The 12777-nt window shown below is 36.4% G+C and overlaps 1 protein-coding gene across 1 annotated transcript; it reads right to left on the bottom strand.

Moving 5' to 3' along the window:
• Window positions 1-1345: 1345 nt before the first annotated feature.
• Window positions 1346-3352, bottom strand: LOC115957494. Its single transcript, XM_031075744.1, has 2 exons — window positions 2522-3352; window positions 1346-1675 (listed from the first exon to the last, which is right to left on the bottom strand). The coding sequence occupies exons 1-2, from the start codon at window positions 3206-3208 to the stop codon at window positions 1580-1582; spliced, it is 783 nt and encodes a 260-aa protein (XP_030931604.1). The 5' UTR covers window positions 3209-3352; the 3' UTR covers window positions 1346-1579.
• Window positions 3353-12777: the final 9425 nt, after the last annotated feature.

Genomic DNA, 12777 nt, shown 5'->3' with positions numbered 1-12777 from the left:
CTTGACTTTCTCAATGAAAAATCCTTTCAATTTTGGCCACAAATTAACGAGAGTTATGAGTGGTAATAACTTCAAGCAAATGAGAAGCCAATTGGAGTTAGTGCTCAATATTTCCGAATGTATTTAGCCTATATCTTTAATGAGAGCAACATGACGGGAAAGAGATAGGATAAAGGATATCTTTAGAATGCTTTCATTCCATTGTCTTCAAGGTTCTACTATTGTGCTGTTATCAAACAAATGAATAGTAATAAATATTACATTATAATATCTTGTATTCCTTGTAATACCTATTCCTATGTAATTACCATTACAATCTACCAAACGTGTCCTAATATAATTCATACATTTTTAATTTTCATTGACTAGTAAGTCTTCTCCCTTTGGTGACAGGAAAAGGATCCTTTCCATTTTTAAGTAAAATAGAGAGTATTCAATTAAAGTCCATGATTTAAAATGGAGTAAATCTAAAGGTTTAGATTGTACCAATTCATCTAAAATTTAATTATGATTAAAATATGGTTAAATAAACTAGAGTTATAAATTTCTAAATGAGTTAGCATAATCTAGATCCTAAATTTACTCTACTTTAAATCATGGCCTACAAATGGACTATTCATTTCACTTGTAATGGAGAGGATCCATCTACATTGTTTGTCAACTCAAACATGAACATACTTGTCTAAAAATGGGTTGCATATAGATTTATTTTATGGCATTTAAATAAATTCTTCTAGGATCACATCATTTGTCATAACTTGATAAAGGTAGCGTTTGGATAGGACTTATTGCGCGTCTGCGTTTTCTATTTCACGTTTCCTTCCTTTTTTTTTTTTTTTTTTAGCGTGTATGAACAGTGTAGTTGGAGACAAATTGCACTGTTCACACATTGTTCATGGGACCCACAATCAATTTATTCAGAAAAAAATATTAAAAATGGGTCCCGCAGCACTCTTCACATATTTAAAAATTATTTTGCTACAGTGTTTTCAGTTTTCAGCAAAATAAATTGTATCCAAACGGACTCAAAGTCATCAATTATAAGTGGTGGACAATCACTTTTACATGAACTCATTACTCATAGTCAACAACTTCAAAATTATAATAAAAGTTCTTGCATAAAAGTTGTCCCTAAAATTTTACTTAAACAAATTGTAAGAGAATTTTTAGAGGGGGATTTCAAGGAGGAAAACGAAGAGAAGGAGGAAGGCGTAGTCACATTGGGACTGAAAGCGTAAGGTAAACAAAGTTGTGCCTTAATTAGGTCCTCTGTAATGCGTCCTCAATCTCCTTTTTTTTGAGAAGAATCCTCAATCATCTCATCATACTATCAATCAATCGATAATTAACAAAAGCTTACATATACTTTCATTTTTTTTTTTAATGATACATAATGCTTCTTAACCAAGCTTCCAACAAAACACACACACAAAAATAGAGATAGAGAGAGAGAGAGAGAGCATATTGCCCTTCACATTGCCACACCAGATTTGACCGACATTTAAAACATATATGCAACGAAAAAAAAAAGAAGAAAAATTAATTTTTGGCAATGGCATAGAACTCTTGCATTACCGTGTTACATTACACTTTCTATTTCAACTTTCAACATTGGGAGGAAGACATCAGTCAAAACATTCTTTGACTGCAGAGAAGCCTTGAGCAATTTCACTCCCTAAAAACAAACCACATGAATTAATTAGAGAAATAATAATTAATCACACTTAAATTTGCGAAATACCAAATCTTTACTTGAATTTGACACATTTCAAAGGCAGATGGAGAAGATCTTTTTCCAAAAAGAAGAAAAATGAATTACTTTCACGATATTAAATTTCTTTGTAACTTTTTTCTTTTCTTTGTCTTTTAAAAGATGAGCAAGTGACCCCAAAGAGAAAAATGTGGGGATACAATATTTTAATTTTCATATGTAAATTAGAGTTAAATGATTGCATTTGAATTTTGAATAGAATGACTCCATCGTAGCAATATACTATACCAAGTCGAGATGGAATGAGAATGACCCACAACACCTGTATGTATCAGCTGGAATATTTAACAACTTCTGATAATTAAGTACATGGTTCGTTAAATTGTCTATTCTTCCAAAAGTTTAAATTGTTAGGAGATTGTAAATTTACTCACCTTACCACATAATTCTAACAAACATCAGATATCATGAAACATTGAAGTATATGGACTTGGATTAAGATGGATCATCGATCAATTCCAAATTTCAGTCTCTTTCTCATATCTTGGTTTAGGAATTAGGACTTGGATAGCTTCAACTAATAGCTCAGTTTAACGTTATTTTGCAATAAATTTCACCATAAGGAAAGAACAAAAAGCGGTGATTATTACTACGTACTAGTGTGTGTAAGGTAATTTTGAAATCGTGTTTTGAGCATACGATTTTAAACGTGGTGTGTATGGATGTATGTAACAAACATTAACTAAGAAAAAAATAAACAAAACAGAAGTAATGGACTCTTGCACAAAAATAAAAGAATGATTGGCATACCTCATCGATGCCCAAATGGACCACTTTCTCCTCAAGAGCTCCTACATCCTTGACATTAAACCTGTTAAGCAAAGTGATACTAGAGATGGTGGACATGGGTTTCACCACTAGATCATCCATCACCATGTATGTAACCACTCCTTTCACGTATCCTCCCTCACTGGAGGAAGAGCCCGCATTCGTTGCGCTTGGTGAGTGTACGAAATTTAGCTCGTGGTTCATAACGTTCTTGCACGAAGGACAGATTGCGCGGTTGTCGTTAGCCACATAATTGATACAGTCGCCGCCTCGTACAGTTTGCACTCCACCAAAAGGGGACGAAATAACGGACCTGTTGTTTCCAGCACATTTATAAAATTTCAGAGATGTTGATGATGACGATTCAACGTTTGGCAATAGGAGAGGGACTCCAGTACCACCACCAGAGATGTGTACTTTGGGCTTCAGGAGAGTCTCTTTGTTCAAGTTTGGTTGAAGGTAAGTGATATTTAAATTTTCAATGCTCTCGTAAATGTTCCCCAAGCTGCCCACCATTCCCTGCTTTGTGAGAAGCGCAATGAAAGTTCCGACGGGCAGGGCCAGAATGTGAAAGAGGAAGTCGATGAAGTTCTTGTCCGCTTCAGCAAAAAGCACTCTTTGGCTTTCTGTGTCTATCAGAAGTTTCAAACTCACATTGGCTTCTTCCATGGACTCTGTCTAACCTTATTTTTTACGAAGATTTTTGGACAAACGATATGGCATCACTATGATGCAATGGACAACTTATGTACATGTTGCTTGGCGGACCATACTTAGAACTTAAGAAATCCTGAATAGTCCTATTGGTGAACCACAGTTCAATGTCTGCCACGAAATGAGGACTTAATGGAAAAGTTCATTGTGATTATCTCTTAGCTTTTCTTTTTCTTCTTTTACCTTTATTTTAAAGCATGGACACCTATACTCTGACACCTCAGTTCTTTCTTTTGTATCAGCACGTACCAATTTGAAACCTTCCTTTAGTCTCTACTCAATTCTAGTGGGGATGCCTTTTCTTTTTTCTCTTTGTCAAAAGGCAAATAAAGCAATAATTCATATGAAAAAGCCTATATCTATTGGTGTAAAATCCTCTCCCACAATGAACCTTTCAATTTCTGCACATTTTTATTTTGATATAAGGCTTTTGAATTTATATTTACGTTCAGTACATTTACAGATGGTACAAATTGAATTTGAATAATAAGAGGATAAATATAACTAGATAAATGAAAATAAATTCTCCTAAGATTTTGCTGGAATTATCTTAATCTCTCTCTTCTTTGATTTTGGAATTTGAGTATGAGTCAGTTGTGTTGGATTGTCTAGTCTATTATCCGTAACACTTTCAATGGAAAATAAATTCTCCTAAGATTTTGCTGGAATTATCCTAATCTAATTCTCCTAAAATTCTCTAGTCAATTATCCGTAACACATTCAATGGACCGTCGAGTTTGGTGGCTACTTTGACTTGGCTGTTATAATAATTTAGTGAATCATTTCAGTATGAATTGACTTTTGAGTCCATATCTTTATATATATATATATATATATATATATATATATATATATAGGACAAAATGGGCTTCTGCCATTTTCGGGCAAATTAATTAGCCTTTTGCCCTTCTTCCCAAACTAAATAGGGAAATGTCTCTCTTTTGGAAATCGAGTTTCTCAAAATCGAGTTAAAAAAAAAATAAAATAAAATTCTAGAGCCCTATAGTAACGTTTTTAAGGACCTATAGTAACGTTTTATAACTTGATATCTATGAAATCGAGTTATAGGCAATAAATAGGCAATATCCATGAAATCGAGTTATAGGCAATTTTATTACCTATAACAAAATTGCCTATAACTCGATTTCATGGATATCAAGTTATAAAACGCTACTATAAGTCTTTAAAAATGTCACTATAGGTCCTTGAAAACGTCACTATAGGGCTTAAATCGATTTTGAAAAACTTGATTTTCAAAAGAGGGGCATTTTCCTATTTAGTTTGGGAAGAAGGGCAAAATGCTAATTAATTTGTCCGAAAAGGGCAGAAGCCCATTTTGTCCTATATATATATATATATATATATATGAAATTAGTTATGGGGAGATGGAAATTGAATTTTGAATGTCTCCAAAAAAACACAAAAAAAAAAAATGTTAATTAAGCTACAAAATTCCTAATTATTTCTTTATTCCAAGGAAATAGTGAAACCATTCCTAATACTACCTTCATCCCATATTATTAGTTTGCAGACTTGCATCGTAAAGTAACTCTTTTCACACCATATGTATATGATGTGCAATTCTTACATCTTTGATTCCCATTACCGACAGGTAAGGCCTCTTTGGTGACATAAGTTGTTTGTCAACTAAAACATGGACTGTTTAAAAATTGGTTGGATATAGATTTATTTTGAGGTATTAGAAAAAGTTTTTATAAGATCATACCATTTGTTATAATTTTTTTGCCATAATTGACGAAGTGAAGTGATAGACAATCATTTTCACATGAACTCATAACTAAAAGTCAACCATTTTAAAGTTATGGTAAGAGACGTTGAGCCATAAATTTCCTAAAGAAATCTGAAGAGAGTTGTTGGAGGGTTGGGGGCGCTTCAAGGAGGCAAGTGAAGAAAAGGAAGAAGGGGGTAGCCTTAGGATGGGCATTGGTCACAGTGTAAGGTAAACAAAGTTGTATGTGCCTTAGGTCCTCAATGGAGTCGCTGGCTCAACGGCTTTTTTGGTTTGGCTGTTACTACATTTTAGATGGAATTCACTCTAGGAAGTGCCTTCTTTAGCTACCTTTTTCATCGGCACTCAAGATTCCTGGGCATTGGGGGATTGGAACAGTAAGTAATATACTCAATTGTTGCATGCATGGACTGTAACAAGACTAGTTTAGCTTGGAAATTGTTCGGTAAAAATGAAAAATGCATTTTATTGTTTCAAATAAATTAGTTTTAATTTGGATGAGTGAGATTTTTTTGAATTAGGATAAGTTTTATTGATAAATTATAGGAATTTTATACGTATTTGTATTTATTTTGAAAAAATTAGGTCCATATCATGGACACCTATACTCTCTCAAAGGAAAATCCTTTTGATTAGGCCACTAATTAATGAGGGGGCTATGTGTAGTAATGACTTCAAGAAAATGGAGTCCATATATTTCTTGCCGCAATCGGCGCCAAGAAACGAAAGGATAAAAGGAAAATAAGGAATCATGGAACCATCCTTGATACTAGTAATTTTATGTTTGCCAATTTGCATAGTAAAGTAACACTTTTTAAATCACATTATTTTTTTATTCTTAATTATTATTATTATTATTATTATTTAAGATTAAAGACATGTGGAAACTAAATAATCCAAAGGTTAGAACATAGACACATCAAATACAATTTTCATCTAATTATTTCTATCTGTCTTCTTCACCCCTCTCTCCTTCTCTTCCATTGTCTCTCTTTCATGAGTCACCAAACTACTGTACACACGAAGGCAAAGAAGAAGACAAAGGAGAGGAAGAAGAACTGAGATCAATCTAATGGCTTTTTGAGTTAAACGAATCAGCCAGGATTTAGGCAAAGAAGAAGAGGAAGAAGGCAGAGAAGGAGAGGAAGAAGAATTGAGATCAATTGGCCTCTCTTCTGTGTGGTTTTGATCTTCTCCACCATGATTGGGACTCTTGCTAGCTAAAGTTTTGATTTAGGCTTTAATTTTTTTTATTGTTCTCTTTTTGAAGGAAAAAAGAAAAAAAGAAAAGAAAAAAAATCTAATTCTAGGGTTAGTGGGGGATTTAGAGAAAAATTTGCAAAAATTCCAATGTGTAGAAATTCCAAAGATTCTCTCCACAATTGCTAGTGCCAAGGAATTTACCTAGCACAGTAACTTGGTGACTCAGTGAGAGAGATAGAGGAAGAGAGGGGGGCAAAAAAGAGAGAAAGAAAGAAAAATAATGCAATGAAATTGTTTAGACCCTTAGATTGTTTAGTTTCCACATGTCTTTAATTTGAAAAAAAAAAAAAACAAACAAACAAACGAGAGAGAGAATTGGAGACTCTGAAATAAGAGACGAGCTGCTCCCTTCTTTCTTCTTTTTTTTTTTTTTTTTTAGAAGATGAGAAGATATATCATATACCACAACATTAACTGAGTATTTATTAAACCTTAACTTATGCCATTTTTGGGATAAAAGCGAAGAGCTAGCCAACATCACTGCTAAAAAATAAAATTAATCATAATTTTATTTTATATTTAAAAAATATGATAATGCGGTGAAATTCAACCCATATATTCTAGTACATTGAAATAACCAAAAACTACAAACTTGATAGCATCATGCTTGAGAGCTTTGGTTAAATTGAGGGATCACAGCAACATTGAGAAGATGAAATTGGTAAAAACACTCTTCGATTGCATAGAGGCCTTGAGCAATTTTACACACTAACAATAAACAAGATAAGAGAACCAAATAGTTAATTAACGTAATAAAAAAAAGAGCACTTTCACAATATTGAGCATTAGGACTCGTAAAGTTACTATTAACTAACGCTCTGTTTGTTTCGATAGAAAACTTTTTGTAAAGATAGTTTTTCACATTTTTCAGTATTTGGTAGCAAAAAAAAAAACTGGTTAATAGAAAACCCTAATAAAAATAAGGCTTATTTTCTATAGTTTGTTTTCCAAAAAAATATTTTGGAAAACAATCTCTCTCTCACAAGTTGTATCTCCTATAAATATTATATTATTTTGTAACTATGGGAAACATAATTTTTTGGTGTATTCTCTCTCATGGTAAGTTCACTCACTTTTTCTTTAATTATATATATTTTTTATTTGAACTTCAAGCTTGATTTTTTTTTTTCTCTAAGGAATTTTTGGTTTGATGGATTCCAGGCAAAAGTTACTTCTTTTTGCATATAAAAGAGCAAAAACTTTTTCTTTTTTTTTTTTAAATATAAGAAGAAGAAATAATGAATGAAGTAAAAGATGGAAACTTTAAACATAGTGCTTATATTTCTCTAAATTGCTTTTATATGGGGAAATCTTTACAGTAAATTAATAATATTGTTATATAATGAATGTTAATTAGGAGAGTTGCATTTGTTGGTAAATACATTATGCAGATACTATGCAGTGATGAAATATTATGTAGATACATTATACATTAAGCAAATACATAATTAAGAGTAATATTGAAGACTTGTGGTTGACCATAGAACACAATTAGTGTACCGGCAAAAAGGGTAGACAATTAAAAGTTACTGATAACTAATTTCGATTGTATCTATTGTCAAAAATTTTAGTATGAAAACCAAATTCATTCTTGTTTTCATTTTATATATATATATATATATATATTTTGATAGGAAAACTAATACTTTATTTCAAAAGATTAGAAACCACATACATCTTGGGCACACACAGAATCAATATGGCTAGGACATTCCTCTAGCCAAGTGACATAGTTTTCAACTTTGCCTGCATACTGGGCCAGTACATGGGTTGGGACATTCCCCTGCCATTTAACATGTGAGAAAGTGAACTTTCTAAAGCCTTGAGCTTGATGGAGTATACCGGTGACGATATTCTGGATCGCCGTAGACATCGAGCCTGAACCGTGCACTGTGTTGTACACAGCAAGTGAATCTCCTTCAAAGATTGCATCCTGTATTCCCACGTCTGCAGTGAAACGAACTCTCGTCTCCATCGCTTTCGCTTCCGTCTCCAACGCTCCTAACGGGACTACCATTTTCTTGCTCATCGCGGCGACCACTGCCCCTATGTCATCTCTAATAATAACTCCGATCCCCATTTGCTTCCGTTTGGTGAACACGACGCCATCAACGTTGACCTTGTACCATCCCTACGGCAATGGGCTCTACTTTACTATCACAAGTGTACACTCCTGAGCAGCTTTGGGACTTTCATTTACACTCTGATATTCATCCAGGAGCATTAAAGCACTCCGTACCACAGCTTTCCCAGGCCTATCCTTTCCTCCATGATATATCTCATTCAGATCTTTCCATATACCCTAGCAAATCATTACAGTCCGCTCCACCAAACCAGGCAACAAGTCACTCCACTTTTGCGCCTGACACATTAACTCCATGAAATCCCATGATGGCAGCACCTCAAAAGGTAAGGACAATTTACTTGAAGACCAAATATCTTTGGCATGTACACAGTGCCATAAAAGGTGGTTGACTGTCTCTGCTTAGGCCCCACAATAGTCACAATATTTCTCTTACATAAATTTTCTTTAGTAGCCAAAATGTTTCTACATGCTTTCCATGCAAAGTGTTTTACTTTGTTTGGTATATTCATTCCCCATAAACCTTTCCACACTCTCCTTAACTCGGATGGATTAGAGCAACTCATTACCTCACCATCAAAACCATCCTCCCTAGCCATCTTGTATGCGCTCCTTACTGAGAACCTCCCATTTCTATTCTCTGCCCACACTATTTTATCACGAGCTCCATTAACACTTAACGGAATACTTAAAATCGCCTCAACATCCTGAGCTAAGAAATTTTGGCGCACCACGTTCGACCTTCCACTCCTTGCTTTCATTGTCTATTAACTGTGTGTTACCTCTATCGGGTGTTACTACTTTGTACGTTTTTGGTGTAGGAAGCCATTTATCCCTCCATATTCTGATATTTTCCCCATTACCCACCTGCCACCTCAGACCCCTTCGCACCAATGCTTGGGCTGCATGAATGCTCCTCCAGGCATAAGATTGGGCTGCATGAATACTCCTCTAGGCATAAGATGGTTGTCCATCCAATTGTGCATCCATAAAATCACAACTAGGAAAATACTTGTCTTTATACACACGGTAAAATAGTGAAGATGAGTTTGTTTGTAACCGCCACCCTTGCTTTGCTAAGAGCGCAAGATTAAACTTTTTTAGATCTCTAAAACCCAGCCCACCTCTCTCCTTAGGTAAGCACATCTTTTCCCAGCTCATCCAAGCGAGCTTCTTTAAATCCCTCACCTGTCCCTACCAGAATTGTCTCACTAGACCTGTCAGTTCATTACACAGCTTATTTGGGAGCTTAAAACAGCTCATGGTGTATGATGACACCGCTTGAGCCACTGCCTTGATCAGTACTTCCTTCCCGGCACTAGAAAGAAGTTTTTCCTTCCAGCTCGAGACCTTATTTGCTACCCTTTGTTTCAACTGAGCAAATGTATTTCTTTTCAACTTGCCTACCAATGACGGGAGACCTAGGTAGGATTCATATGCTCGAATAACCTATGTGCCAAACATGGCTTTAATTGATTCCTTCGTGCTCATTTCCGTGTTGGGGCTAAAAAACAACAATGTCTTACTACGATTCAGTTGCTATCCAGATGGTGTCTCGTAAACTTGTAGTATCCTCTGTATCTCATTACACTCCATTGTAGTGGCTCTTCCAAAAATGAGGCTATCGTTAGCGAAGAATAAGTGTGATATTCTTGGGCCCCTTGCTAAAGCTACAACACCCCTCAGTTTCTTTTCTTAGACGCCTTTGTGTAGTAATGTAGACAGACCTTCGACAACAATAAGAAACAAGTAGGGTGACAATGGATCCCCTTGACGCAGTCCACATGTAGGTGAAATTTGTCCATAGGGAACTACATTGACCTGCACCGCATATGTTACCGAAGATACACAACTCATGACCAACCTAATCCATTTATCATGAAAACCAAGCTTTCTTATTATTTGTTGCAGGCACTCCCACTCCACCCGATCATATGCTTTACTCATGTCTAGTTTCAGCGCCATCTCACCTATCTTCCCTTTCCTTTTCCTGTTGACATGGTTCATTAGTTCATAAGCTACCAACACATTGTTTGTGATAAGTCTCTCCGCAACGAAAGCACTTTGGTTCTCACCTACAATCTCCTGTAAGACAAACTTTAACCTATTGGCCACTGCCTTGGATGCTAACTTATAGACCACGTTACACAAACTTATCGGTCTGTAGTCAGTAACACTTGCTAGGTCCTTGGTCTTTGGTATAAGCACAATGTGCGTTTCATGAAATTTAGGAGGTGCTATTCCATGGTTAAGGAAACCAAGAACAAATTGAATAACAATAGAGTTTACAGTAAGCCAAAAATACTGATAAAATAATGGAGCCATACCGTCGAGTCTTGGCGCCTTCATTGGATGCATCTGTTTTAATGCTTTCTCTATTTCATGGGCTTGAAAGTCTTGGATGAGCATGGAGTTCATTCTATTAGTCACCTTGGTATGTAGAGCATCAAGCATCTCATTGCTCACCACCTGTTGCGACGACGTGAAGAGCTTCTTAAAATACTCCACAAAAATACTGCCTATCTTCACTTCTTCATCTTGCCAAGCACCATTAGAGTCCATGATTTTTGAGATCATGTTTCTTTGATTTCTATTCGATGCTTTGGTGTGAAAAAAGGATGTATTACGGTCCCCTGACTTCAACCAGCAATTTCTCACCCTTTGGTTCCACATGTACTCCTTTGCCATTAGCATTTTGTTCAACTCCATCTTTGTCCCTTGGATTTCCTCCACGACCGCATTGTTGCTTCTCCTTTCCTCCAGGTATTGAAGCCTTTTCTGTAAAGAGGATATTTTCCTCCCTACATGCCCAAACTTGTTTTTGTTCCAAGACAATAAGGAACTGCGACACTCCTCTATGTAGTTCGAAAACGGCGATTTCGACCCCTCATGCATCCCTCTCTCCCAAGCAGTTGTTACTATCTCATCACACCTATCATCCCTCAGCCACATCGATTCAAACCTGAAGAGTTTTGGTCATCGAACATTGTGCCGATCGGTACTGTCTGTCTTGAGGACTAGCATGCAATGGTCCAATGCCAATGTTGCTATGTAGAGAGGCCTTGTTTGTGGAAAACACGAAGCCCAATTTGTGAAAACAAAAGCTTTGTTAAGCCTTTCCCGAACCCAACCTCATGATCCCAACCGCCTGCTCCACATAATATTTGGACCGATATATCCCAGGTCCCTCAACTTACACCTATTTATTACCTCACAAAAGTTTCTCATCTGCCCACCTGGAGGTGCACCACCACCTTCTTTTTCACCGGAGTGCATTATCTCATTGAAGTCCCCCATGCATACCCATGGAAGAACACAAGACTTGCTCAGTTGTTCCAATAGTTTCCACGACTCCTCTCTTTTGCTTGTTTCCAAATTGCCATAGAACCCCATGAATCACCACTTCTTATTTCCCTGTTCTTCAATTACATTGGCGTCAATATGGCTTGGAGAGTATGTCTGAACGTCAACCCTCGTAAAGCTTTTCCATGAAAGTGCCAAGCCACCCCCGTGTCTAACACTTGGCACTACTAAACCCTGTTGTCGCTCCAATTTCCTTTTAATACTTGCCATCTTCGATACTTAAAATTTGGTCTCAATTATAAAGACCAAAATGGGATCTTCCTCTAAAACTTTTTTCTGGAGAGTGTTAACTGTACAGGGGTTCCTAAGCCCCTGACAGTTTCAACATATCAAACTCATGGCTCTCGGCGGGGCTACCCAATAGCCTCCATCGCTCCAAGTTGTTGTGCCATTAGCTTGCTGAGAGTCAAAACCTCTCCTTCTACCCTTGATCGTTTCCCTGTCATCTCATTGTCTAGTATTTCGTTCAACAGTGTCCTTACCCTTCTTTTCATTCCTACTCCATCATCTTTAATCCCCATCACGACCTCCATTTCCGTTGCCTCCCCCTGTATGCCGTTGCCACCCTCCTTATTATTTTCCTTGTCAAGTTTAATTTGTTTCTGAGCCGAAACTTTGCTTTTTTCTTGTTTTAATTTCTCCATTGGGCCTTTGTGTACACAAGCCCATAATGAATATATCGCCATACTTAATGGAACCCCAGTCTGATCCTCCCTTCCTAGGTGCTTGGTTTGTTTGGTCTGAAGACTCCTCACGTTGGCCCTTATTACAAATGGGCTTTAAAAGCAGCCCATTGTCATCTGCCTTATCCACATTACGGCTGGCATTTGTAACATCTAGCTGGCTTATCTCCTTCAATGCTTCCTTCTCTCCCGCCACCTTTTTCGTACTTGTTTCCTTTGTTAAAACTTCTCCAAATATTGCATCATCAATCTCCTTTAACTGCTCCTCAAATCTTGGACATTACGGATTGCACAAAATCCTCATTATCTTATGCCCTTCTGGCTCGTCGAATGAAGCCACCTTTGCCCTACATGTTGCCATGTCATCATCCTCATGTGCAAT

This window comes from Quercus lobata, chromosome 8, assembly GCF_001633185.2.
Source record: "Quercus lobata isolate SW786 chromosome 8, ValleyOak3.0 Primary Assembly, whole genome shotgun sequence".
Classification (NCBI taxonomy): Eukaryota; Viridiplantae; Streptophyta; class Magnoliopsida; order Fagales; family Fagaceae; genus Quercus; species Quercus lobata.
Note: the sequence above shows the minus strand (reverse complement) of the source record. Positions and strands in the feature narration are given on the sequence as shown.